A 27,842-nucleotide genomic window follows, 5' to 3' on the forward strand; every position below is an offset into this window, starting at 1 on the left:
GATAAATTGAAGCACATTCACATACAGTTTCTCTCTACTGGACAGAATTAAGAATTATTTTACCACCTTACCATGCAGATGTTCCAAAATAAAGAACACCGTGGTTTTTGCATTTTCACAGCGGGTCACGTGGATTGTAATGACAATGACACTGTAGTGCAATGACACTGACTCCACAAGCACATCTAAATATGCCTCATTACTTTGTAGTCACATCCAACAAACCATTATCAATATAACTTAGTGGCTAATTGTGAAACCAACAATTTGTTCTTCGTTCCCTCTCTGTCTTCAATTTCAATCAGCAGTCGTCTTTCCCTGTATCGGGATGTGTCAGTTACATTGTTAGTATTAATCCTGTAGTTCTCCATGGTTAATAGCAGCAGGCGGTTGTAGTTCATCTTTGATTATTAGCATGTGATTATGGGATTTTCATCTGTCCCTTATGCAAATCCATCTTTTTAGCGCCAGTTTTTAAATGCCCCTTTTATGTCAAGGTAAAGCTTTCTTGAAAGCTTAAGTCCCGATGAGGTGGAAATATTTCCTGAAGTTTCGTTCTCAATAGTTTTCTTTGCAAGTTGAAGAGAAGCCTTTCGGAAGACTCTCCAGCTCAGAATTATCCTGACCTTGGTGAATTACTCCACTTAAGCTGTTCTTTCCAGGCTTCAGAGCTCTCTTCAATCTGGAATCATATTCCACTTTCAAATAGGAATTGTGATTAAAATTAACGTGATTGTTTTTTTTCTTGGAGTTTTCTAGAGGAAAGACCAATACCATATGATTTCATTCAAATGTGGAATTTAAGAAACAAAACAGAGGAAAGAAAAGTGACAAACCAAAAAACAGACTCTTAACTATAGAGAACAAACAAATGGTTCCCAGAGGGGAGGTCGGTGGGGGATGGGTCAAATAGGTGAAGGAGATTACGAGCACACTTACCTTGTTGAGCACTGAGTAATATATGGAATTGCTCAATCGCTATATTGTACACTTGAAACTCATATAACACTGGATGGATGTTCACTACACTGGAATTAATTTTTTTTTTTTTTAATGGAGGTTAATCTTAGTGGAACTTGGGCAGCTGCAGGAATTGGGTTTGTGGTTCAAATTTAGTGAAAGACAATTGAAGTAAGGATTGATAGTTCGTGTAATGTGTCTGTGTCCTATACCGCCAGTTACCAAAAAGTCATTTCTTTTGTTTGATCAGAAGGTACTGCCCATTTGATCAGAAGGTACTGCCCACGGTGGCCAGTCTGCTGTAATCACCTCAGACCTGCAAATGGGGCTCCCGTCTCCAGCACGACAGCCCCCAACATTTTCCCACCCTTGATGATACTTCCAGACACTGTTAACTTCCCAGTTAAGCCAACGTTGATTTATAAAAGAGACCTGAACTCTTTGTCAGATGATGGTACTTGATCCTTCGTGAGAGACTTGAGAAGTGCCATTCCATGAGAGGACATTCCAGTCTTCTCTCGAAGACCCATTCTAGTGCCTAGCAGCCTTCAGTGTCAGCAATAAGCTTCAAATAGCCAAAGATAAGTACGTACAATTGTACTTTTGAGTTGCAGATTGAAGAAATTCAAACACACGCTTACACATGTGAGTCACCTTCTGCTTTTAGGGAAGTGCTGTAGCCACAGTTACTGAAAATTCCTCTTCGCCATCAACTTTGGTTAAAAAACATTTATGTGATAAAAGTGTGGTAGGCTGTTAAGGTTATATGTTTTAAAACATTATAAGGGGCGCCTGGGTGATTCATTGTGTTAAGCATCTGACTCTTGGTTTTGGCTCAGGTCATGATCTCACGATTTGTGGGTTCCAGCCCTGCACCAAGCTCTATGCTGACAGCATGGAGTCTGCTCTCTCTCCCGCTCTCTGTGCCCCTCCCCTGCTTGTACTCTCTTTCCCTCTCTCTCTAAGGTAAATAAACATGAAAACATTATATAATGCAAGTACTCTTTAAAGTTTATTCAGGCAGAGCCTATTGATTTTCAGTAATCATTGAGCCACTGTGGGTTTTCATTTATTGCATTGCATGTCTCAGTATGCATGGTAGAAGCTCATTCTGTTGGGGACAATAGCTCTGGGGAGAGTCACTTCCTTCTCAACATGTGTACTTAGTGTGATCCAGCAGTTCCTCCCCCCTTCCCCCAGCAAAGGGTCCAGAACAGAGCCAGAGTTCATATATCCAGGCCCTGATTCTTGGAGACTTCCTTTTAAACTATTGCTGGGTCTTCCTCTTTCCTTCCATTCTGTGTTTCTTCAAAATGGCATCCACTAGCCCATATCCTACACTGCTAGTGTCTCTCCATCCAGTACAGTCTGTCTTTTATTAAAAAATCTTTTTTTTTTAAGTTTACTCATTAATTTTGAGAGAGAGAAAGAGTGGGGAAGAGGCTGAGAGAGAGGGAGAGGAAGAATCCCAAGCAGGCTCCACACTGGCAGCACGGTGCCCGATGTGGGGCTCAAACCCATGAACTGTGAGATCATGACCTGAGCTGAAGTTGGATGCCTAACCAACTGAGCCACCCAGGCTTCCTTATTAAAAAATCTTAGTACCAAATCTACAGGTCCTTTTTTGCCCCTCACTAGTTTTCCTAGTTGCTTCCAGCTTCTTCTTTGTTCCTCTCTAGGGCTCTGCTTGCCTAGAGTGTCCCTCCCTCCCTCCTCGACCTGGCAGACATTTCACCCCTTAAGACCTTTTCCTCCATCCCCACTTGGGTGGGATCTTCCTAATCTTTCCAGGCAGAGTCAGCTGCCCCTCTGTGGGTTTTGGTTTATATCTAGTCAATGCCTATGTTTTAAATATTCCTATATTTTAAATATTAATCAATTATACTATAGCCTTTTCGATGAAAGTAGTTTAATAACTAATTACTAACATAAATAGAATACATACACTAATACACCAAGGGAAATGACTCATTTTTAACTTAACTAGAAATCATTACTGTTCTGTGGAAGAAAACACAGGAAATTGTTTCAAAGCAAACTTTCAAAAAAAAATAAAACTAGCTAGATTTGGAAATTAAAAATTGTAACGAATGTGGCCCTTAGTTATTTTTCTTCACTGCTCCTGAGAAGTATATTTACCTGGTTCCAGGATATTATTGTTGACCAAACCTTTCCCTGCAAAGGGTTTCCTTAGTGCTGACAATTTAAAAGCCCTGAGTGGTTAACCAGAAGGAATGTTACAAAGGGGGATTAAAGCATGGCATGGATGCTTAGAGACCCCTCTCAGAATCTTAATAGACCCTCTATACTTAATACGGTAAAATGCTTTATTTCCTGTTTTATGTCCCCCCTCCCCCCACATTTCGTGGGCACTATACCGTCTTTCCTCTGCTTGATGGGACCTTTTCTGTATCTTTAGCTGTGGAAGACCATGCTTTCGTCTCAAACATGTAATCTGCGCTTTGATTTGATTTCATCTTTTTTGTCTGAGGCTTGTTTCTTTTCTTCAGAGATGCTTTTAATGAGACCCCAGGTAACCTGATAGTCTCACATTTTGTAGTATTCCTTGCTTGGCTTAAAAGTTACAAAAAATATGTGGAGATACACTCTGATAGTTTCGTGAGGCTCGTCTGTTGATGGAAACAAACCGCACAGCCACCATCGTCCGCTGTCCTTCAACATTGACTAGAAGCCTCTCTCTGGCTGCACTTTGCAACAGACACAAACGTGCGTCTTTGGCACACCCCCGAGTGCGAAATTAGGCAAATCTAAAGTTTTCCTTCTTCATTTACACAACCTAAAACTTGCCAAGAGAAAGTCTTTCCAAAATTAAATTAAGCTCTTTGAGGTTGTAGAAACCCAAGTGAGGGAAAGCTGGTCAGAAGAAACGTCTTTGAACAGGCTCCCAGGCATGCAGAGCCACCTCAAACGTTTGTGCTTTTGAAAAGACAAGTATTGAAATAACTGAGTGCTACATAAGTGAGCATGATCTTGTAGGGTAGGTGCTGCTATTATCTGCATTTCACAGATGGGGAAACCCGCTTAGAGCAGTTATGCAGATTTCCTTAGGTGGCTGCCGATCCTGTTGAACTTATCAGGACAGTCCCCGGATGCCGTGGTCAGCATTACAAATGGAAAATAGAAACAGAAGCAACAGCTTCCCTCCTGTGAGAACAAGTTTGTCTTATGGACGATAAATTTATATATATGTGTGTGTATATATATATATATATATATACACACACACACACACACACACACACACATACATACATATTTTTTTTTTTTCTTTTTTAGAGAGGTGGGCGGGGGCAGAGAGAGAGGGAGAGAGAGAATCTTAAGCCGGCTCCACGCTCAAGTGTGCAGCCCGATGTGGGGCTTGATCCCACGAACTGTGAGATCATGACCTGAGCCGAAATCAAGAGTCGGACGTTCTGCCGATTGAGCCCCTCAGGTGCCCCTCGAATAAATATATTTAAGAGAATTAGAATTTCAGTTTTGAAATGTTGTCTAAATCCTCTAATAATTGATAGAAAATAAGTAAACAGGAATGGCAGTGTGAGTAATTCAAGTAGCAGTGAATGTAGAAATCACTCGTGGAACAAACAGGAATAGCTGGTGCTGTCCCCCCACCCTGCACCCGTCACGTACAAACTCACCTTCCTGTGTCTGTTAATCAATGTGGTGTGTGTGATGGGGCAGCCGGAGGCAACTGGGGAGGTTAAAAGTGGAGATGAATCCAGAAGAAATGGCAAATGTTGGTGAGGATGTGAGGAAAAAGGAACAGTTGTGCACTGTTGGTGGGAACGCAAACTGGTGCAGCCATTGTGGAAAACAATAGGGAGGTTTGTCACAAAATTAAAAATGGGACTACACTATGATCCAGTAATTGCACTATTGGGCATTTACCCAAAGCGTACGAGAACACTAATTAAAAAGGATACATGCACTTCCATGTTTATTGCAGCCTTATTTGCAATAGCCAAATAATGGAAACAGCTCAATTGTCCGTTGATAGATGAATGAATAAAGAAGATGTGGCACATATATATGCATATATATACATGTACATATATGCAATAGAATATTACTCAGCCATAAAAAAGAATGAAATCTTGCCATTTGCAGCAACATGGATGGATCTAGAACAAAATAAGCCAGTGAAAGACAAATACCATATGATTTCACTCCAATTAAATTCACCGGAATTTAAAGAACAAACCAAACAGAGGAAAGAAAAGTGACAAAACAGACTCTCCCGGACTTCAAGCTGTATTACAAAGCTATAATCATCAAGACAGTATGGTACTGGCATAAGAACAGACACTCGGATCAATGGAACAGAATAGAGAACCCAGATATGGACCCACAAACATATGACCAACTAATCTTTGACAAAGCAGGAAAGAATATCCAATGGAATAAAGGCAGTCTCTTCAGCAAGTGGTGCTGGGAAAACTGAACAGCGACATGCAGAAGAATGAACCTGGACCACTTTCTTACACCATATACAAAAATAAACTCAAAATGGATGAAAGACCTAAATGTAGGAAGCCATCAAAATCCTCGAGGAGAAAGCAGGCAAAAACCTCTTTGACCTTGGCCTCAGCAAACTTCTTACTCAACACGTCTCCAGAGGCAAGAGAAACAAAAGCAAAAATGAACTACTGGGACCTCATCAAAATAAAGAGCCTCTGCACAGCAAAGGAAACAATCAGCAAAACTAAAAGACAACTGACAGAAAGGGAGAAGATAGTTGCAAACAACATATCAGTTAAAGGGTTAGTATCCAAAATCTATAAAGAACTTATCAAACTTAACACCCAAAAAACAAATAATCCAGTGAAGAAATGGGCAAAAGACATGAATAGACACTTCTCCAAAGAAGACATCCAGGTGGCCAACCGACACATGAAAAAATACGCAACATCACTCATCATCAGGGAAATACAAATCAAAACCACAATGAGATACCACCTCACACCTGTCAGAACAGCTAACATTAACAACTCAGGCAACATCAGATGTTGGCGAGGATGTGGAGAAAGAGGATCTCTTTTGCACTGCTGGTAGGAATGCAAGCTGGTGCAGCCACTCTGGAACACAGTATGGAGGTTCCTCAAAAAATAAAAATAGAACTATCCTACGACTCAGCAATTGCACTACTAGGTATTTATCCAAGGGATACAGGTGTGCTGTTTCAAAGGGACACAGGCACCCCAATGTTTATGGCAGCACTATTGACAATAGCCAAAGTATGGAAAGAGCCCAAATGTCCATCGGTGGTTGAATGGATAAAGAAGATGTGGTATATATATACAATGGAGTATTCCTCGGCAATCAAAAAGAATGAAATTGTGCCATTTGCAACTACATGGATGGAACTGAAGGGTATTATGCTAAGTAAAATTAGTAAGAGAAAGACAAATATGACTTCACTCATATGAAGACTTTAAGATATAAAACAGATGAACATAAGGGAAGGGAAGCAAAAATAATATAAAAACAGGGAGGGAGACAAAACATAAGACTCTTAAATATGGAGAACAAACAGAGGGTTACTGGAGGGTTTGTGGGAGGGGGGATGGGCTAAATGGGTAAGGGGCATTAAGGAATCTACGCCTGAAATTATTGTTGCACTATATGCTAACTTACTGGGATGTAAATTAAAAAATAAATTAAATTTTAAAAAAAAGGAATAATGGCCCTGCAGGAACTTGGGAGATTTTTTTTTTACAGACTGTACATTACATTAAAGGGGAAAAAAATAAAGGGAGAGACAGAACCAACTTAAAAAGCATTTCTTTGCCAGTTAAAGACTGGATCAAATAAAATCGCATTTTTTTTATAAAGAAGAAAAAAAAACCAGATTCTTAATTACAGAGAACAAACAGGTGGTTCCCAGAGGGGAGGTGGGTGGGGGATGGATGAAAAAGGTAAAGGAGATTACGAGCACACTTATCTTGCTGAGCACTGAATAGTATATGGAATTGTTCTATCACTATATTGTATACTTGGAACTAATATAACATTGGATGTTCACTACACTGGAATTAATTTTTTTTTTTTTTTTTTAACGGTGGTTAATCTTAGTGGAACTTGAGCAGCTGCAGGAATTGGGTTTGTGGTTCAAATTTAGTGAAAGATAATTGACGTGAGGATTGATAGTTCTTGTAATGTGTCTGTGTCCTGCACCACCAGTTACCAAAAAGTCATTTGTTTTGTTTGAATTTTTTCAGTCTGCAACTCAAAAAAGTACAGTTGTAGGTATTTGAAGCTTGTTGCTGACACTGAAGGCTGCTAGGCACTAGAATGGGTCTTCGAGAGAAGACTGGACTGTCCTCACATGGGATTGGCAATTCTCAGGTCTCTTACTAATGATAACGTACCGTCATCTGACAAAGAGTTCAGTGCTCTTTTATAAATCAGAGTTGACTTAACTGGGAAGTTAACAGTGTCTGGAAGTATCATCAAGGGTGGGAAAATGTTGGGCGCTGTTGTGCTGAAGACGGGGGGAGCCCCGTTTGCAGGTCTGAGATGATTACAGCCGATTGGCCACCATGGGCAGTACCTTCTAATCCTGTATACCTATAACTTTTTGTCCCCAAACGTACCCCTAAGAGTGTTGGTAAACTAAGTAATAAGATGAAGGATGGAAAACTAAAGTTGAACAGAAGTAGTTCACACAGGATACAAGAATGAATTACTTACCAAAGCACTATGCATGTCTTCATCATTCATCAAACTGTCAGAATGTACCAGGCACTATTTTTCAAGAGACGAAATAGTTTCATGAAAACATAGACTGAATCTAAATCTCACTGAATAACATAGACTAATGAGAAGAGCTTAATTTCAAGCCCATCCAAGTTTATTTAAATTCAGAGCTAGAAGCCATGGTGCATATAAGGTACCACATGCACATATGTGTTTTTGGGTCTGAACAAAGGGTATGACTTATTCTGTATTTGAAATCAAGTTTACAGCCAAGACCAGCGTTCTTCAAAAAAAATTAAATCAGAATAAAAAACACTGGCATACATGGAACACAGTAATACGTTACAGTGTAAAATGCTTTTCTTATTTGTAAGTTTATTGTCACTACAATGGAAAGCTAGAACATTGGCTTATAAATTCCTTTGCTAGAAACAGAAAGGTAAATCAAACACAAATAAAATATTAGGAGAGAATTCCAAGAAAAGGGAGAATTCCAAGAAAGATTCCCTCTTAAATGATGTGTGTGAAGGTAATATATTCAACCATGAATAGTAAATAGGAAAAATATTTATATCCAGCTTTCATATCAAAGTCACTCTATATTGGTCACATCCTATAAGTAAGTCACAAATTATGTCTTCATAATTTCAGCCATTCTTGTTCTAGGTTGTATATGGAAAGGCACTCATTTGAAAGGTAGTATGTCACAGAAATCAGAGGACTCTGGCTATGTATGTAGGCAGAATTTCTTAGGTTCCAATCCCAACTTGACCACTTAGAAGCTAAGTGATTATCTGGGAGGGGAGGCAGTTAACATTTTTTTGCCTGTTTCTTATTCTACACAGTAAGGATAATTTAAAAAGCTACTGGTTACAATTGTGTGAGGTAATGTTTGGGAAGTATGTATATTTAGCACACATTCGGCTCTCAAAACTGGTGGCTGATTCTATTATTTGCTCAGGGGTCAGGACCAAATGATGGAAATACATTTAGAGCCGTTAAAAAGCAGCTCAAGTGTCAACACACTTAAGAAAAGCCAACCTCCGACTAGGGAAAAGCATGATAATGGATATAATAAACTCATTCACCTTCTTAGGAGTCATCCAGGCTTTAAGAAGCTACTTCTTTGATTTTGAAAAACAAAAAAAAATCTCAAAACCTACTTGGACTAGGGTTTCTTTATTCTACCTATTTTAAGTCAGAGTGAATACTTCTAGAATGACCCTCAAGTGGTTCCTGAATTTGAGCTGATTCTATGTGGTCTTTACAGACAGAGGGAAGCAAATGTTTGAGGACAGGTTGATAGGGGAAGTAGGGGCCAGTGTTGTTCCCCTCACCCACTGAAGGGTCTGTTTTTAGACATTGTTTCCCTTTTGTCGATGAGATAATCACGTTCAAAGAGGTTCTGTAACTTATTCAGAGTCACAGGACTTGTTTAGAGCAGGACAGAAATTAAATTTGGGTCTGTGTGTCTCCACCCCCAATGTCCTTTCTTCCTATGCTTTGGACAGCACCCCATAAATCGACTCCTTGTATGGTCTTTGCCTTTTTTTTTTTTTTAGAGAGAGAGAGAGAGAGAGAGAGAATTTTAAACAGTCTCCACGCTCAGGTTGATGCAGGGCTCAAACTCACAACTGTGAGATCATGACCTCAGCTGAAATCAAGAGTCAGATGCTCAACTGACTGAGCCACCCAGGCGCCCCACGTCTTTGGCTTTTGTTGTTGTTGTTGTTAAAAAAAACAAACAACCTCTTCTTAGGCTGCAGGGGATTCACGCTGAATTGGCAGTGTGCCATTTTCAGCATTCCAGGGCTCATTATTTCACTAGTCCAGACAGAATCCACACCTTTCAGAAGAGAAACAATTTTTATATTAATTATACCATTCCTTTTAATCTCCACAATATATACAAAAAATAATTTAAAAAGATGGTTATAATTTACCAAGCACGTGAAGCTTAATTAAGGTGAGGGAATTAACAGTTCCTTTGACGGCATTCCAGAATCACGCTTACACGTACAGTTTGAGGAAAACTCAGCCTACAAAATCTGCGTCTAAAAACTGATGAACAGACCACCGATTATATGCAAAAAGTAAAAGAATAAGACGGCAAAAAGGACTCACCTCATGCTTTCCACAACAATTAAAATAGAAATGAATCCCATCATTTCTCTGCAGAATGTAACTTGCCAGAATTACATATGAAAAGCACAGCTTGGGGCGCCTGGGTGGCTCAGTCGGTTAAGCGTCCGACTTCGGCTCAGGTCATGATCTCGCGGTTTGTGAGTTCGAGTTCCGCGTCAAGCTCTGTGCTGACAGCTCAGAGCCTGGAGCCTGTTTCAGATTCTGTGTCTCCCTCTCTCTGACCCTCCCCCATTCATGCTCTGTCTCTCTCTGTCTCAAAAATAAATAAACGTTAAAAAAAAAAATTTAAAAAAAAAAGAAAAGCACAGCTCATCTGCCCATGCTCAGAAGTCCTTCGCCAAAACACTGTAGTTGGCCATCATTCTTCCTCAAACCTCTTGTTTTCTCAGAAGGGCTAACTTTTGAACTTTTCTTTCCATCTTCATGGGGCCTCATGGAACTTACCCAAGTGCTTCTCGACTAGCTAGTTGCCATGTATGATGTGCTGTGATTTTTCTCTACAAGGTATTCGTATCTGGTGACAACTTACTGTTTAATTTTGCAGGATAAATGTAGGCAGTGATTAATAGTTTGGCCTTCGGCAACGGCCAGACCCAAATTCAAATCACAGGTTGGCCTGTTACTAGCCATGTGATCTTCTACGAGCCACTTCTCTGTAGGAGGAGGATGCTAAGATCTACCTCACAGAGCAGTTGTGAAGATTAGATGAGCTCGTGTTGGTAAAAGACTTGGCACATGCTTGGCACTCAGTAAGCTCTTGGCTTATGGCAGTTGTTATTATCCCAAGAGTATTTGCATTTTAATGTCATGAGATGACAATATCCTTACGCAAAGGAATGGATGTTTCGGGATGGGATTGCAGGCATGAGAGCAAGCAGACATCTCGGAACGGGTGCTGTTCAGGTCTCACCATTTAGGTAATTGCTTGTGTCTCCTATATGCACGGTTTTCATCCACTTGAGGGGAAATCGTTGTCACGTGGATCACATTGATAATTGGTATAGGACCTCACTGACAGATGTCGCTTTTTCTAAGACCGCACGTGGACTGAATCAGGTGCACCCAAAGGAGTAGTCATTTCAGTTTGCCACAGAGCAGTACTACCCAAAGTGTAGACCCCAGACCAGCAGCATCAGCCCCGTCTAGTGGGAGCTGATTAGAAAGGCACATTCTTTGTCACATGCCAGACCCACTGAATCATAATCTCTGGCAGTGGGCCTAGACAACTACATTTTACCAAAGCGCTGCAGGCAATTCTGATGCACCCCAACATTTGAGAAGCACTGTTATAGAACACCAACACAGGCCTTTAAGCTTTGGGAAACCGGAAATCTTCACTCTACATCTTTGGGGAGCCTCCTACAGACCCTAAAGAATGTATATGGCTGTGCATTCCCATACACTTCACTCTGACATTCTAAGGACATACATAGCCTTAGAGAGGACCCTGGAAAGTTTGACTATCACTAGCAACGTGACATTAACAATGAGATCAACTTCATTCTTATTTCATTAGATAGAGTCCCATTTCTTTCATGGTTTCATTCTTTTCTATGCTTCTGATTAGTTGTGTACTTTAGGGTTATTCTTTTGTGTATAAATTATTGAGATTAGTAAGGACGATCTTCAGGGGCACCTGGGTGGCTCCCTCAGTTAAGCGCCCAACTCTTGATCTTAGCTCAGGTCTTGTTCTTAGGGTCATGAGTTCAAGCCCCATGTTGGGCTCCATGCTGGAGTGAAGCCTATTTGAAAAAAAAATTAGTAAGAACTACCTTTAAATTTCAGATTTAAAAAAAGGGGGGAGGTGCCTGGGTGGCTTAGTCGGTTGAGCATCCAACTTTGGCTCAGGTCATGATCTCACGGTCCGTGAGTTCAAGCCCCGCGATGGGCTCTGTGCTGACAGCTCAGAGCCTGGAGCCTGCTTCAGATTCTGTCCCCGTCTCTCTGCCTCTCCCCCACTCATTCTCTGTCTCTGTCTCTCTCCCTCTCTCTCTCTGTCAAAAATAAATAAACATTAAAAAAAATTTTTAATTCAGATTAAATTTGCATAAAATTTTTTAGGAATCTGTTTCAGCCAATTATAATTTTATTTCAACATGCTGATTTTTGGAAGCATCTAATCCATTTTCCCATTTATATCCTCATTCTTACTAAGTAGATGTTAGTACTCTATAGACATTTGCAACCCAGGTACCAAACATGTAGTTTTTATTTTGCCTTGTCTTCTTTTAGAGAAAAAAATCCATTCAAAATGTAATATGTTCAAAATTAAGTGCTTTATAATTTTTTTTTTTTTTTTGAGTGGGTTGATTACTTTTCAGCTATGGTGGCTATCATGCAAGAACAAGCCATACACTCAAGTCACCTGACTTCTTGTCATAGAAGGGAATTCCAGGTGCAGGAGGTTGAATGGTGACCTTCAAAAACTGCTGTGTCCATGTCCTAACTCCCAGAATCTATAAATAGGACCTTATTTGGGAACAAGGTTTTTACAGATGTAATTAAGTCAAGGTTCTCAAGATGAGACCATGCTGGATTAGGGTGCGCCCTAAACCCAATGACAAGTCCTTAGAAGGTAAGAGAAGAGGGAAACAGACACAGAGACACAGACGAGAACACCATGTGAAGACAGAGGCAGAGATTAGAGGGATATGTCTATAAGTCAAGGGACACTAAGGATTGCCAGCAACCACCACAAGCTAGGAGAGAGCATGGAACCTATCAACCTTCAGAGTCTCCAGAAGGAACCAACACCGCCATCACCTTGATTTGGGTAGTCTGGCCTCCAGCGAATAAATTTCTGTTGTTTCAAATTACCAACATTGTGGAATTTTGTTGTGGCAAGAAACTAAGCTTCTTATGCCAGCTCATTGACAATGCCTTTTACTAATCGCAACTATCAACATTTGCAAAATTTGCATTTAAGAAGCTTTCTTGAGGAAAGGCTTACCAACAGGTTGCTGAGTTTCTATTTCTATACTATGAGCCATAAACCCTTAGGCAAACAACAGTTACACAGTTTTCGGAAATGAGAGATACAGCTATTAGCGTTTTATTCATTGGACCAAAAAAACATGTGGACAAGCCAACATCAATGTGCATAAGCTGTTTAGTCTTAGAAAACTTTCCTAGTCACAAATGATAGCAGAGCTATTTTACCATCTGTAGGAACGGCTTAGAGACTAAAGATAAACAGACATTTCTTATATTGCATAAGGTTAAAGAGGAAGGTGTGAGATCAGTCTCAGTTATATATTTGGTTTAGAATGCTTGTGGATACATTCATTCACTTACTCCATTGTTCAACACATTTATGGAGTGCGTCTTATCTGTATGATGTTAAGCACTGAAAAAACAGCAGCGTTTAAGATAAATTCCTTGCCTGCATAGAACAAATAGCTAATGGGAAATGTTGGTAATAAATAAGTAAACAGATAAATAAAATATTGGCACATGGTATGAAGGAAATAAACAAAGTAATGTAACCACTCAGTAAAAAGCAGCCTTACCAGTGTTTTTGGGTTTTGTTATTGGCATAAAAAAGCATATTAAATGTAACTGTGTTGTTCATTTATTTGTCTACTTATTTATATTCTCTCCTTCTGGACCGTAAAAGCCACATGATCAGGGACCTAGTCTTGTTTCTTGCTGTCTCCGCAGTGTGAAGACACTGGCTGGTACATAGTGGACACACGGTACATATTTGTTCAATATATTTATTTGGTGATGAAGTGAATATGATACAAACTGACAGAGGCCCTATGCACGATTAGGGGATGCAGAAAGCATTGTATTTGTATAGCATTCGTATTTAAGATCCTTAGTCAAAGTGTTTGACCAAACTGCTTTGGTTTGTCTTTATTTCTAAATATGACTTTTGGGTTTTAAACATTACAGTTGACCTAAAGCTGTTAAAAAATGCTAATCAGGGCGCCTGGGTGGCTCAGTTGGTTAAGCGTCCGACTTCAGCTCAGGTCATGATCTTGCAGTCTGTGAGTTCGAGCCCTGTGTTGGGCTCTGTGCTGACAGCTCGGAGCCTGGAGCCTGCTTCAGATTTTGTGTCTCCCTCTCTCTCTGCCTTTCCCCTGCTTGTGCTCTCTGTCTCTCAAAAATAAACAAACTTAAAAAAAATTATAAAAAAATATATTTGCCTTGGACTTGTTAATTTCACTTCTGAGACTATATCTTATTGAAATAATGAAGTATATGTGAATATTTAGCCATAAAGATAATTACATGAAGTACTATTTATGGTAGCAAAGTATTGGACGTCATTTAAATGACCAACAAGAGCAAAATAAAGTTTTGGCAAAGTTATTTTTAAAATTCAGTATAATAGTATTTTGCAATTACACTGAATTGCATTTTCCACAAGTTTATTTATTGACATGGAAAGATGCTGAAGAAGTATTAAAGGGGAAAAAAGCAAAGTAAAAATAATTGTTACAATACTGTATAAAAATATTTACATATTGTGGAGAAAGGGAGACAGACTGAGGGAGGAAACAGGAAATATTTACACAGACATGTTTTTTGTGGTTGTTTGTGAAGTAGATTGTGGTCTTTATGATGAATGCTTTTGTATTAAAGTGTGTATGCTTTTTTTAAAACGTAAAGATAGGGACGCCTGGGTGGCTCAGTCAGTTAAGCCTCTTGCTCTTGATTTCAGCTCAGATCGTGATCTCTTAGTCATGAGATCAAGCCCTGAGTCAGGCTCCAAACTGGGTGTGGAGCCTGCTTGAGATCCTTTCTTCCTTTCCTTCTGCCCTTCCCCCACTCATGCACACATGTTCTCTCTCTAATAATAATAATAATAATAATAATAATAATAATAATAATAATAAAAATGCAAAGATACATAGTTTTGCTTTAAAGTTTCCCTGGGGGAACCAACAGAAACATGGACAAAGGCCATGAACAGGCAGTTTATATAAGCAAACACCTGTTCAGCTATCCCGGATGTGAAGAGATGCTTGAACTCACAAGTGGAAGAAGAAATGCAAATGTTACGTCAGTAGGATACCACTTTGTACCCATTGGATTGGCAAAAAAAAAAAAAAAAGTTAGAAATTGGGTGAGAAAAAGGGGAAATAGGATTCTGGTGGAATCTAGATTGGCACAACACATTCTAGAGAATGGGTCTGGAGGGCCATTTTGGAGGGCATGTTAAAAAGTAGGTTTTTCTGTGATTAACCCTCAATACATGTCCTGGTAATAAAGAGAAAACCAAATCAAACTGACTTTATTTTATTATGGATTAATACGGACTTATTATTATTATGGACTTTGTTTTATTATAATTTATATCACGGATAGAAAAAGCAAATAGGACCTACTGCTTCTCTCCGCCTGATTCATACAAGCACGATGGGTTGTATTACTGTAAGAAAGTGGTGAAAATCTTGATAAAGGATCACGTGAACTTGGACTTTACAATAAGTGAGGAGGAAATGGATAAAAATGACTGGATATGTGAACTTTAGGAAAGCAGACTTCAAAATGTCACAGCATGAGCACAGGTTGTTAAAGCCTCGAGAAGCCACCAGCCCCAGAGTGACACAGCAACCCAGAAGGACACAGCTTGAAGAGATGACCATTCAGTCAGAATCATGTCCTATTTTGTAGGCAACGAACACTTGACACATCCTGGGAATTCGTCATAACACCCAGCTCCTGTCCTAGTGCAGCAAGAAAAACATTCATAAAGATTTTATTTATTTATTTATTTAAAAACATTTTTCTAGTGGCGCCTGGGTGGCTCAGTCAGTTAAACGTCCGACTTCGGCTCATGTCATGATCTCACGGTTTGTGTGTTTGAGCCCCGCGTCGGGCTCTGTGCTGACAGCTCAGAGCCTGGAGCCGGCTTTGGACTCTGGGTCTCCCCTTAGAGAGAGAGAGACAGAGCATGAGCAGGGAAGGGACAGAGAGAGGGGGAGACACAGAGTCCAAAGCCGGCTCCAGTCTCTGAGCTGTCAGCACAGAGCCTGATGCGGGGCTCGAACCCACAAGCCGCGAGATCATGACTTGAGCCGAAGTCGGACGTTTGAGCCGCCCAGGCGCCACTAGATTTTATAAACAAAAAGACGTCTTCTCCTGGCCCCCACTGTGGGCTTGAAGTATGAGGGCACAGAGAAGTGTCCAGTCCCGATTGTGAAGGACATGATAGATCATGGTATAAATTTTAGCCCTGAGAAAAATTAGAAAAAGCACGTGATCTGACTTTCATTTCAGAAGAGTCATGATGAGACCTTTGAGAGAAAGAACATTTGTGATTAGGTGACCACCCTGTGAATGATCCAGACCTCGAAGGAAAGCAGATGGGCCGTGGACCTTGTTGCCATCCAGGCAGGACATGGCCGATGTTTATTTAGTACAGACTCAAAGTAGGACAAAAGTAGGGGGAAATCCAGATGGTAAGCATAAGCTCAAACACTCAAGACATAGGATTAAAACTAGGACTGTTGGGGCACCAGGGTGATTCAGGTGGTTCAAAGTCCGACTGTTGATTTCGGCTTGGGTCCCGATCTCACGGGTCGTGGGTTCCAGCCCCGCATCAAGCTTCAGGCTCTGTGCTGACAGCGTGGGGCCTGCCTGGGATTCTCTGTTTCCCTCTTTCCCTGCCCCTCCCTCCCTCTCTGTCTCTCTCTTTCTCTTTCACTCTCTCAAAAATAAATAAATAAACATAAAAAATTAAACAAACAAAAAAGCAGGAACATCATGTCCAGGCCTTAATGCCAAGTACGACGGTGACAGTGGAGAGCGTGGGTAGTAGGGATCACTTGCAATGTAGTCTGTGTACCAGAAAGCTGGAGACCACTCAAGGGTCCATATCTGGGGAGAGCGGATAAGTAAACAGTGGCTGATGCTTACCACAGAATTCTCTACGGCTGCTGTTAGAAATAGGCATGCCACCAGCAATGTGATTAGAGACCCGAAGAGGTTCCTAGCTAAGGCTGCCAGATAAAATATAGGGTGCCCAGTTCAGTTTGAATTACTGGCAAACAACAGATACTTCTTCAGGATAAGTACATCCCAAATAACTGCTAGATCTGGCAAGTCTAGCCATATATGGCACAGCACAAGTTCCGGAAATAACAGCTATGCACACAGGCAAATCAACCCAACGTATTTTCTAAGCACACGTAGCAAACACCTCGATAGCTGTTGCGTTTGTGGGAGAGGATAGGGAAGAAAAATGAATACGTAAATATTTACATAAACACAGAAATAAACGAAGAGAAGGCCTCAAATGGACAAGTGGTAATAGGGAGGTGAAAATGATTAACTCAATTCTCTGCACCTAAATCTAAAAGGAAGTAAAAAAAAAAAAAAAGTTTCCTTGCACTCTCCTGGAATCTCTCCCCTGGGTTCCCGCAACACTGCCTGGCTGATAACCAGCATATTGTTCTACCAGACCGTCCCTACAGATGACTCTGGCACCTTCCAGCACAACTAAGCTACAGGAATGTGAGGAGGTGAGGGAGTGGATAGGTGTCCAGGGATTCAGGAGGGAAAAACACTAATAATTCTGTAAACCTCGTAAAAAATGATACCAATAAGCAAATCTCTTAGGAACATTGCTTCACCTAGATTTGCTCTCCTAATAGCAGAACATTCTCATAGAGAAAAATATTAGTAAAAGAAGATGTGCGAGCACAAATCCTTAACTGTTGCTAAGGGGTAGCCAGAAGAGTAGGCAAAGTTTAAATCTCCTCATTGGAAAATGACATTTAAGTACATGTCATCAAGTAACTCTTACTCTCTTAAAACCTTTTTCTTTTTTAACGTGACAGCTGATTACAAGGAGAGCTTTAATACGATTGGAAACATCGAGGAGATTGCATATAACGCTGTTTCCTTCACCTGGGACGTGAATGAAGAGGCAAAGGTGAGTGAAAAAGTAGCATTGATTCATTTCTCATGCCTTTTAAATAACGTCACCGTTCCCTGCAGATGATTCTTTCACAACAGCCTCTATAAGTAGGGAAAGATTTGTTAACTGAAGCCGGGGTAAAAAAAAAAAAAAAAAAAAAAGGAAATGAGCTTGTTATCTTTCTCTAGAAGTTACGCACATTCAGTTACGTGCAGTTAAATTGCCTTTTGGAGGATAAAGGAGAAAAGGGAGTGTGTGTGTTTCTCTGTGGCCTCTCGTGGGATGGGCCAAGCTGCATGCCCCTCCCCAGTCCTCCAGCTCCCTGTGCTTTATTTTAGCACATGATGCTGGCAAGGCTCGTCCATAAAACCTCGTTCACCTATACTGCAGATTCCCCTAAACAGCCCTGACTACTGCCTTCTACAGAGGCAGGAAAGTGTTCAGAGCTAATGTGTCCATCGGTAAGTGACTGGGCAGGCCTTCTGGCCCCATGACTCCTTCCAGACAGAGCCTGCTTGAGGGACGGGTTCAGAAAGCACGACTGGGGGTCTCTGACCTTCATTCCCTGTGGTAGAGCTGGCACCGTTTCATTGAATCCTGTCTTTAATCCTTACTGCTTCAACTTTTGGTCTTTTTTCCTGGTCCCAGCATGGTTAGGAAAGGCAATGGTAAAATCTCCGGCGAGTTGTGCCCTGAGGGTAGATGTCCATACTGCACTGATTTGGGTAAAAAAAAGTAAGATGCATGGCTACTCAGGTCTGTCTGCCAGACATGAGTCTCTTTGATTTTATGAAAACTACAGACTCTGCTTATGCTCACTCTTCTTTCTGTGTTGTTTAGCTTCTGATCCTTGATCCTTATTTTGCACTTAAGAGAAGGTTCCAGATGAAACCTAAGCTTGTTTTCTGCCTCAGTTATGTACCATTTAGGAGGGTGTTAGAAGACTGTCTTCAAACTAATGAAAAGATCAATGTAAACAGTTCCCTTCAATGCTTTATTGTCTTCGAGCAGGGGGAAGGCTGGGTGAGAAAGGAAGCTGGATGGGAGTTTGTGGGCATGAGTTATGTACAAGATGAATTGCTCAGTGTCTCATTTCACTCAGGTATGAAGCAATGTAAATGAAATTGGCTTTAGGCCCAAGAAAGGTGACCCAAATGGGTGAGTGGCAACGGAGTGCCAGAACAGCCTGGAGAATGTTCCGGTGGCTCAGTGCATCCAAGGGGAGGAAGTAGGCCTTGCAACAAATGGATGGGAGGTCAGGTCCCACACAGAACTGTAGGGAAAGTTTGTCTTCTACGGTTCACTCCGTCTCCATTTAAAGTTCCTTGCTCAAATCTTGTGCTTCCCGTTCATAACTCCATTCCCTTAGCAGCTACATTGCTGGGGTAGATAATGAAAAGGCCATCTGGGCAATGGCACCATGGAGTGGGGGTTGAAGTCCTCAGAGAGTCATCTGACCTCCCTGGGCCTCAGTTCCCTCCCACATACAAACAACAGCACTTTTCCAGTGGTCTCTGCTGTACCACACATTGTGCTGGGATTATGACGTGGGAAGATCCAGGGCTCAGGGAGAGGCGACAGGGAAACCAATAACCCCACAACAGTGGGAGGGGTGAGAGGCAGGCCAACTATATAGGGAGCACAGGGATCAGGAAGACAGTGGGATCCTATCAGTGACAGTGTCTTGTCAGGGGCGCCTGGGTGGCTCAGTCCGTTAAGTGTCCGACTCTCGAGACTCTTGATTGCGGCTCCGGTCATGATCTCAAGGTTCGTGAGATTGAGCCCTGCTCTGGGGTCTGCGCTGACATCACAGAGCCTGCTTGGGATTCTCTCTCTCCCTCTCTCTCTGCCCTTCTCCCGCTCACGCACGCGCGCGCACACACACACACAGTCTCTCTCTCTCTCTCTCTCTCGAAATAAATAAACATTAAAAAAAAAAAAAGTGCCTTGTCAGTGTAAAGCAAGCTATAAATGTGAACTGTGATCATAGCCCCTGTTTTCATTATCAGGCGGTCTGTGATAATGAGTGCTAGTGGGTGAATGTGTCAGTAGGGACCTTTTGAAGAACATGCCTAATCAGAGGCGATGGCTTAAATGATGGAGGCTCTTCAGTGAACTCGCAAGGTAGGTATTTTGGGGTTGAACTGACCTTTCTTTTAGCCTAGTGCAGATGATATCACTCATTTCCCATAGGTAGGAGCTCACTTTTCTTCTTGAAATGTGTGTGGTTGTGCATGTGTGTTGTTATGGGCTGACAAGTTTAAGCTCACATAGACCTTGACAAAGGGCAGTGGAGGATATTTCAGATTGCTTACTGTGGCAAAATGTTTGTTTAATATATATATTTTAGTGACTATAACTTGGTTGTTGCCGTTGTATGCAGTCTGGGTTGATCAAATAAGTAATAAAAAAAATAATAATAATTTTCCCCAAACTACTGGCAGAATTTTCAAAGAAAAACCGTAAAAGTTAAATTCACTTCATTCAGGAGGCTGAGAATATCTTATTGTTCAACCTGTGTACCCTAAGGTATTTCTTTAAAATATTACTGATTTTATAATAAGCAGATTGCAAAACAAAAAGCAAAGTTGTATGACTGTTGAGAAAATGGTTTCCATAAAGCAAGAAGTAAAAACATCCTTCCTACAGCGGAATTGTTTGTGATTTTCATGATGTGGACTTCTCAGGAGCCATTGACCTTGGCTTCAGGTTCCTATTTGTAACATCCACAGAGAAATTTTTTGTAGGTTATGAGGCCGGGGCCCCATTCAGTGTCCTACATTATTTTGGTTTATGTGGCCAGAGGACACAAAATTATGACCTCCAGCCTTTATGTGGGCCACAGAATTATATGTTGTGTTGTACCTCATGCATTTATGTACTCCTATTTCAAATTAAAAAAAAAAAAATTGCCCACATTTCATAACCAGGAGATTATAATTATTATTTTTTTAAATCTAGACTTCTGGATTCTTTTGGATAATTAAAGATTCTGGCACCCATGAGTCTAAGCATTTGCAAGGCCACGAGTGGCTCTTAGGAGACACTGGCTGTTCTTTTTAGTAACATCCTTTTCTCTAGCCTTTTCCATTCTGGAACTTTCCCTGCCTGGTCGTTGGGGACATGTGAGTTCTTAATGCCTCAACCACACCCTCTCAAACTACTGAATATGCAGTTTACATCTTCACTGGCTTTCAGTGTTGGGGAAGGTAGTGACACAGTGGAGGTTGCCAGCATTCCCGGGTGCCTTGGCCAGGCTTTGGCAGCCGGCCAGAGGTCACCTTGTGTTAGCTCTGTTCAAGAGAGTTGCTGTGACCTTTTGAATGCCCACAGTGGTGGTAAATCTTGATCTTTGAATATGTTTAAAGAAAAATATCAGAAATTGGGGCGCCTGGCGGTGGGGGGGGGCTCAGTCTGTTAACTGTCCCTACTTCAGCTCAGGTCATGATCTCACGGTTCGTGAGTTTGAGCCCCGCGTCAGGCTCTGTGCCGACAGCTCGGAGCCTGGAGCCTGCTTCGGGTTCTGTGTCTTTCTCTCTCTCTGCCCCTCCCCCCCCCCCCAAAATAAATAAACATTAAAAAAATTTTTAAAAATAAAAGAAAAACATCAAATCGCCTGGGTCCAAGTCTGAATACGTATCGACACATTTGATAATACCACTTCATGGTTAAAAATGAGATTTCCTTTGTGAAAGACCAGCTTTAAAGACAGCAATGTCAGAAGAGACATTACAAACATACTTTGAGTCACAGCAGCATCATTTGAGAAAACCATATGTCTTCCTACGATAACTATGTTAAAGAAGAGCTTTTATTTGGACGTTTAAGGTTCAGGGCGTTCACTAAAAAAAAAAATAACGGCCTGGTATTTGGTACTCTTAGCACATATGCATAATCAAGACTCGATGATAAAAAGTTTATGCATTTTTCGAAAGCACAGTTCCTACTCTTTTCTTTTGTTGCTGTCCTACCTTGCATTTCTAGTTCTCCTTTAGCACAAATAGAAGAATGGCAAGGATGTGAAACTCTAATTGTTTAATCTAACGATAGGAAAAAGTTGGGCCAGGGAAGGTGTTAAAACTATTAGTTAGAATGAGGCCTGGGGATTAACTGCAGATTTTCGGTCTCAGTTGCAGCACGGTTCTGGCAGAACTGTCAGAGTTCTTCTACCCAGAACCGGTTTTGCTGGTTGTGCCACAGCGTCCCTCTGTGCAGTGACACAGGCAGCAGAAACAGTCTGCAATGGGACATTCTTCTCCCCTCAGGGTCTGTGCGGTCTGGAAGCTCATGTAACACGAACTGGTGTCCCTGGGTCCCTGGGAATGACTCGGTGATATCTGGGTGGGTGAGGTCCTGAGTGTCCAAGCTGTCACAGACTGGAGATTGATGGGGGTCTGAGCACAGGGTGCTAGCACCGGAGTTCGGGCAGTCAGACACTCGTCCCGGCCCCGGAACAGCTGGCTTTGTGAATTGCCCCTCCCGAGCTGCGGTTTCCTCAGCTGGCAAATGGCAGGAAGAGGTGACAGAGAATTAAGGTCCAGTCCATGCGATTCTGTTGGGAAGGTCACAGTGCTTCATTCTTTCACGTGACTCCCGTTTCCAAGGTCCTTTCACTTTTTCTTTTTTTCCCTTAGCCAAACGCTGGTACCTACAAAGTAGATCTGTTGCTCGCTAATCCCCAAGATGAGGAATTCCCAGGCAAGACCCTATTCAATTATCGAAGAGCGGTGAGCTCAGATTCCTGGCACCGAGCACTGCCTTTCTTCAGGCGATGACATCACCCCCAGAGCCGAAGGGCAGCAAACCCTAATTACAGACTCCCCTTTCTCCCAGATTTCTAAAGAGATTCTTGAAACCGGGCCCCTTGTTTTTGTCCGGTGCTGTTTTCTCTGTTCACAGTGATTTCAAGAAACCGCGATGTGCTACAAACGCCTCTCATGTGACCACAGAGAATTACGTGAGCATTAAGATGCTACTTGGTGCTCTGAGGAACAAGTTTCCTTTCTGTGTATTTTCTACCGGAACACCATAGCACTGTCTCCCCCATTTCTATGCTTCATTCTTTCTGTGGTATATAAGCTAAGACGAAGGAGGCTTCTTTCCATGAAGCCGTTTTTAATCCCTCTGCATCCAAGCCTTTTGGAATGATCTTGATCCAGTAAAAACGTCCCTCCTCCCTTAACTACCAGCACTGCTAAATAACCAAGCAGTTAGATAAACCCACTACTACTCTGTCTCCCATCCCTGGTTTTTAAAAGAATTTATTATAATTCAATAATAGGAAATTCTGTCACTCCTGGGTTACTCTTGGCTGCCTGTCACCTGTGCCTGTGTGCAGAAGCAGGGATGACCCTCCAGAGCAATGCCTACCCCGTCCCTCCCCTTCTCTGTGCTGAGTTGCAGGAAGGGGCTCTGGGGGGTCGCTAGTCTAGCTTCTACTCTGCCGTATCAGCAGTGAATGTTCTTCCTGCCTTTGGGGGTTCAGGGAGGAACTTTCCGAAAGGAAGTTGTTGCAATTTTAGAAAGGGTCAAGGACACAGATAAGCCGTATGTTTTTATCCCTGTTAAACTTTTGTGCTGAAATTGGGGGCGGGCAGGGCTGAGACCGGGTCAGGGTGGGGCAGGGCACAGAAGGGTGGTGAGACGTTATAGATCATTTTCTTGTGTATCTCAGATTCTGATTCCATTAAATATCGACTCCTACGTAGCAGGCACTGCAAGATTAGGCAAGTAGACAAGGTGGACTTTAAACATATATCCTCCAGAGTCCATGCTGTTAAACATCCCATGAGAGGGAAATCTGCATTTTTTTTTTAGACCAAAGCATACTGTGATTTTTCTTCTCAAAGCAATTTATGGAGTACAGCTCCAGAGAAAAAGAAAACAAATGGTTGGCCCCATCTCCTTGAGTAAAGCAGTTCAATCAAGCCACCATGATTTTGTCACTCTGTCTCCTTACTGCCCACCAGCAAGATGGGTTCGCTGCTCCAACACAGTCTCTCTCTGTCCACGTCTTTGGTTGCCCTGGTACATTTTCTATTGATATTATGCATATTATTGATTAGAATGAATATGGGAATGAGGACTGTTCAGCTGAGTGTGTGTGTGTGTGTATTAGCCTTACATTAGTGATCTCATTTGCACGATTGCTAACTTTGTATTAATTAAAGATCGGTGCATGCTTTGTAATGTAACTCTGAGACATCCCAGTGTTTTCTTCACCACAGTGATATACATTTATACTCCTCACTTCTCTCCAGCTGCTTTCCTTGGTATCCCGAATTTCATTTTCATATTCATGTGCGTTATTTTTGTACACTTTTCTTTTACGCTTTTGTTTCTGTTGTGAACAGTGGTATAATGCTGTTATGAACCGTGAAGACTATTCTTTTCTCTTTTTTGCAATGCCATGAGGGAAGCACAACATGAAAAAAAATTCAAGGCAAGAGTGATGATTATCATTAGAGAAAATAAAGTTTACAGGAGGCACACAACGGTTTTTAGCTTTATGTTTGCAACTTGAGAATAATCCAATAAACGAAAGCCCACATTTACCGATCTAGTAAATTCAAAGTAAATATTTACACATAAGCAATATTCATTTTAGAGATATGTTCCTCTAACTTTGTGGTCCCTTTGGATGCTTTAAATGAGTTGGATTTATGGAAGAGATTCCCATGTAATTTTTTAAATTGTAAGGAAATTCAGGGTGAGGGGGTACATGTTGATATTTCTTCTGAGCCCTATTTTCCTTAATGTTTGTACCTTTTATTTATTGCATTTATATCTGATTTTGCTCTGATCCCAAGGAGATATTACATGAGAACTGAGACCCGGTTTGAGGGAGAGAAACATGGATGTGCTGAGAAGAGTCAGCTGGCTGGCCTGGAAAATCAAAATGGAAGTTGGGAATAAAAAGTGTCCTATATTTGTAAACCCATTCTTAAAATAGAAAATGGAGGGGCGCCTGGGTGGTTCGATTGGTTGAGCATCTCACTCTTGGTTTCGGCTCAGGTCATGATCCCAGGGTTGTGGGATCGAGCCCTGCATTGGGCTCCGTGCTGAGTGTAGAGCCTGCTTAGGATTCTCTCACTGTCTCCCTCTGCTTCTCCCCCAATCGCACATGTGCACTCTCTCTCGCTCTCAAAATAAAAAAATAAAAGAAAATGGCGTTTGTTTAATGTCCCAGCATGGCCCTATAGCTGCCTTGGACTAAGGACGTTTGATGTGGCCTGTGTCATGAATTCCTTCACGTTAACAGACAGGCTGGTGGAAACACCAGTGCTTTGATCAGGACCTACGTAAAAATACTAAGTTGGCGAAAATGTAAGTGTTCTCACCGCCTTGTACACTGCAAATTATCCAGTCTCTTTTTGTGGGAAATAAGGTTATGCTAATTGAAAGACTGGCTTGAAATTCACCAAATCATGGTGAATCTGTTAAATCGTCCCAAATTTATTATATCTCTCATTCCTTCTCTTTCCTTTCCAATACTTCTTTTTGGTCTAAAATAGTTCATCAGTTCTTATTGGGCCACCTCACAGCACTTAGAAAATTATGGTCTCTGTAGTCTTGACAAATCTCACCTTCTGATGGGATGCTTCTAAATGGACTGTGTTCTCTCTCTGCCACACTCCAGTGCTGGATCCCAAGGCAGAAGACAAGATAATGTAAATATTGGTTTTCAGGATGAAAAAAGAAGCCAAAGTACTGGCTAAGGATGGCCATACTCCTGATGCCCCATGGGCTCATGACCTGGCTCATTACCCCAACCCCCAACCTCCTGCCAGCAGTCTGGGGAGCTCTCCTTTTGCTTATAAGACAGTCTGGGATGAGATGAGCTTGATAGCTATTGCTGAGTAAGAAAAAGTTACATCCCAATTTTTCATCTAAGGAGGGCCCAGTTTTAAACAAGTCATCTTGTGGAAGGTTAGAGAACGTTATAAGGCATCTTTCATGGTCTCAAAGGTATAAGGCATCTTTCGTGGTCTCAAAGGTAAAGAAAGGCTTGGGGGAGGCTCCGGGGTGGGGTCGTGAAAGGTCCAGATACACACTGCGAAGCAGGGCAAATGGCATTTTTATGTGTTTGCTGGGGCGTGGTGTGGGTGAAGGAAGTTTTAGAAGGGAAAGGTAAACATTTGCTGGAGTCTTTGGTATTGAACTTAAACAAAGCCATGCCTTTGTTCCAGTTTTATAAGGTAATGGTTGGTAGGAAAAGCTCTAAAGCTAGAGTTAATTCACATATAGAAGGAATAATCTGTGGAAGGCATCTCACTGAAGATATCAATGGCCTGATCTTTTGTTAGGTTGTGGAGTATCCATGGTTTCTGGACTGAATTCTGCTCAGGGCTCTGTAATTTCCATGCATGAATTACTGTATGTGTGCCGAGAATTAAATTACAGATTTGGATTTCATAGACCGATGGCGGTGCGTGTGTATGTGTGTGCGCGCGTGCGCTCTCATGCACACACATGCACCAAGGTTAATATTTATTCAATGATTACTACATACTGGGCACTCCGCCAGGTGCTTTATGTATATTACGCAATATTCATATCTTAAGTGGATAACACTTTTCATTTAAATAATGAAGACTTTGAAGCCCAGAGAAGTTAGCCAGCTTAATGAAAGTTGCACAGCTAACGCGGAGCAGAGCCAGAACTCCCACCTTGGGCTATCTAAAGCACGTACTCTTTCAGCACTGCCGTTTTGTATTGAGGAGGATCGAGCAGGAACATATCCGACATTATTTCTGGCAAAGGGGCGGTCACTCCTTCGAAGCAGCTTGCCTCTTGCATATCATGCACTAGGCCAGGCAGTGGAAATTCACGGACAGATAAGCCAGGCAAAGTGTCTGCTCTCGGAGAACATTTTGGCCAGGCTGAGAAGTAAGACATAGCTGTAAATAAATGTAATATGAATGGAAGAGTGACAAACATTCTTATGAAAATAGAGGTAAAGTGCCAGGAAAGGTCTGGAAAGGGAGAAAATTCTTTTTTTATTTAAAAATGTCCCCAACTTTTTCCTTAAAGAAGTTAGAGGGGTGCCTGGGTGGCTAGGTCGGTTAAATATCTGACTTCTGCTCGGGTCATGATCTCAGTTAGTGAGTTCAGGCCCCACATCGGGCCCTGTACTGACAGCTCAGAGCCTGGAGGCTGCTTCGGATTCTGTGTCTCCCTCTCTCTCTGCCCCTCCCCCGCTCATGTTCTGTCTGTCTCTCTCAGGGATGAATAAACGTTAACAATTTTTTTAAAAAAATTACAAATGAAAAGTTGAAAGAATAATACAATTATCGCCACATACCCTTCACTGGGATTGACTCATTGTTAATACTTTGCCAGATTTCTTTTATCTTTTCTCTCTCTCTCTCCCTCTGTCTCTCTCTGTCTCTGTCTCTCTGTCTCTCTCTCTCTCTCTCTCTCTCTCACACACACACACACACACACACACACACACACACACACACTTCTAAATACTGTAGCATGTAGAGAGATCACCTTTCTGTGGGATCAGGGAAGACATGGGGAGGGTTTGGCATACGGGCTGTGTCGTAAGGGTCCGTTGTAATGTAAGCACGTGGAAGTTGGAAAGAGGAGCACGTCAGGTGGAAGAACAGGATGCTCGAAGGTGTGGCGTGGAGAGCGCAAGAAGAGCAGGGAATTTGGGGCAGGAGAGCTGTTAGGAGTTGTTTGTAAAGAGGGGAGGACAGAAGTCATGGGAAAGGATGAGATTCAGACTCACCCCACTGAGGCATGTTGGAGGAACCAGACAAGAAAGGGGTGGTCAAGAAGGAGACTACAGAAGAAGGCAGAGAGGCAGGGGATGGAGCCGGGGAAGAAGGAAGAACTGGCCAGTGAAGTCAGTGCAGTAGGTCGTGGTTTCTCAAAGCCTGGCCTTCCATGTGTGTCATCCACCTCAACTTGGGTTAGATGTGCAAGTACTTGGATCTCTCACCTCGGACCTACTGATTGGAAACTCTGGGCATGGGGCCCTGTAATGCATATTTTACCCAGACCTCCTGGATGCCTACTAAATAGGAGAACCCTGGCTTATAAATTTGCTATTGAGTCCTCGAAGAAAGCAATTTCAGTCAAATTGTGAGGACAAAAGCCAGATTAAAAATAGTGACATGGGGGGCGCCTGGGT

At 41.8% G+C, this 27,842-nt stretch overlaps 1 protein-coding gene across 2 annotated transcripts in view; it reads left to right on the forward strand.

The window, feature by feature from the left end:
• Positions 1-27,842, forward strand: part of GRHL2 (grainyhead like transcription factor 2) — a 171,275-nt gene that overhangs the window by 89,892 nt on the left and 53,541 nt on the right. For both annotated transcript variants that reach the window (XM_078441880.2, XM_078441881.2), the window contains exon 8: positions 17,616-17,710. In XM_078441880.2, the coding sequence (XP_078298006.1) occupies positions 17,616-17,710 (95 nt within the window). The remainder of the gene's footprint in view (positions 1-17,615; positions 17,711-27,842) is intronic.

This window comes from Panthera onca, chromosome F2 (assembly GCF_046562875.1).
Source record: "Panthera onca isolate mPanOnc1 chromosome F2, mPanOnc1 haplotype 2, whole genome shotgun sequence".
Taxonomy (NCBI): Eukaryota; Metazoa; Chordata; class Mammalia; order Carnivora; family Felidae; genus Panthera; species Panthera onca.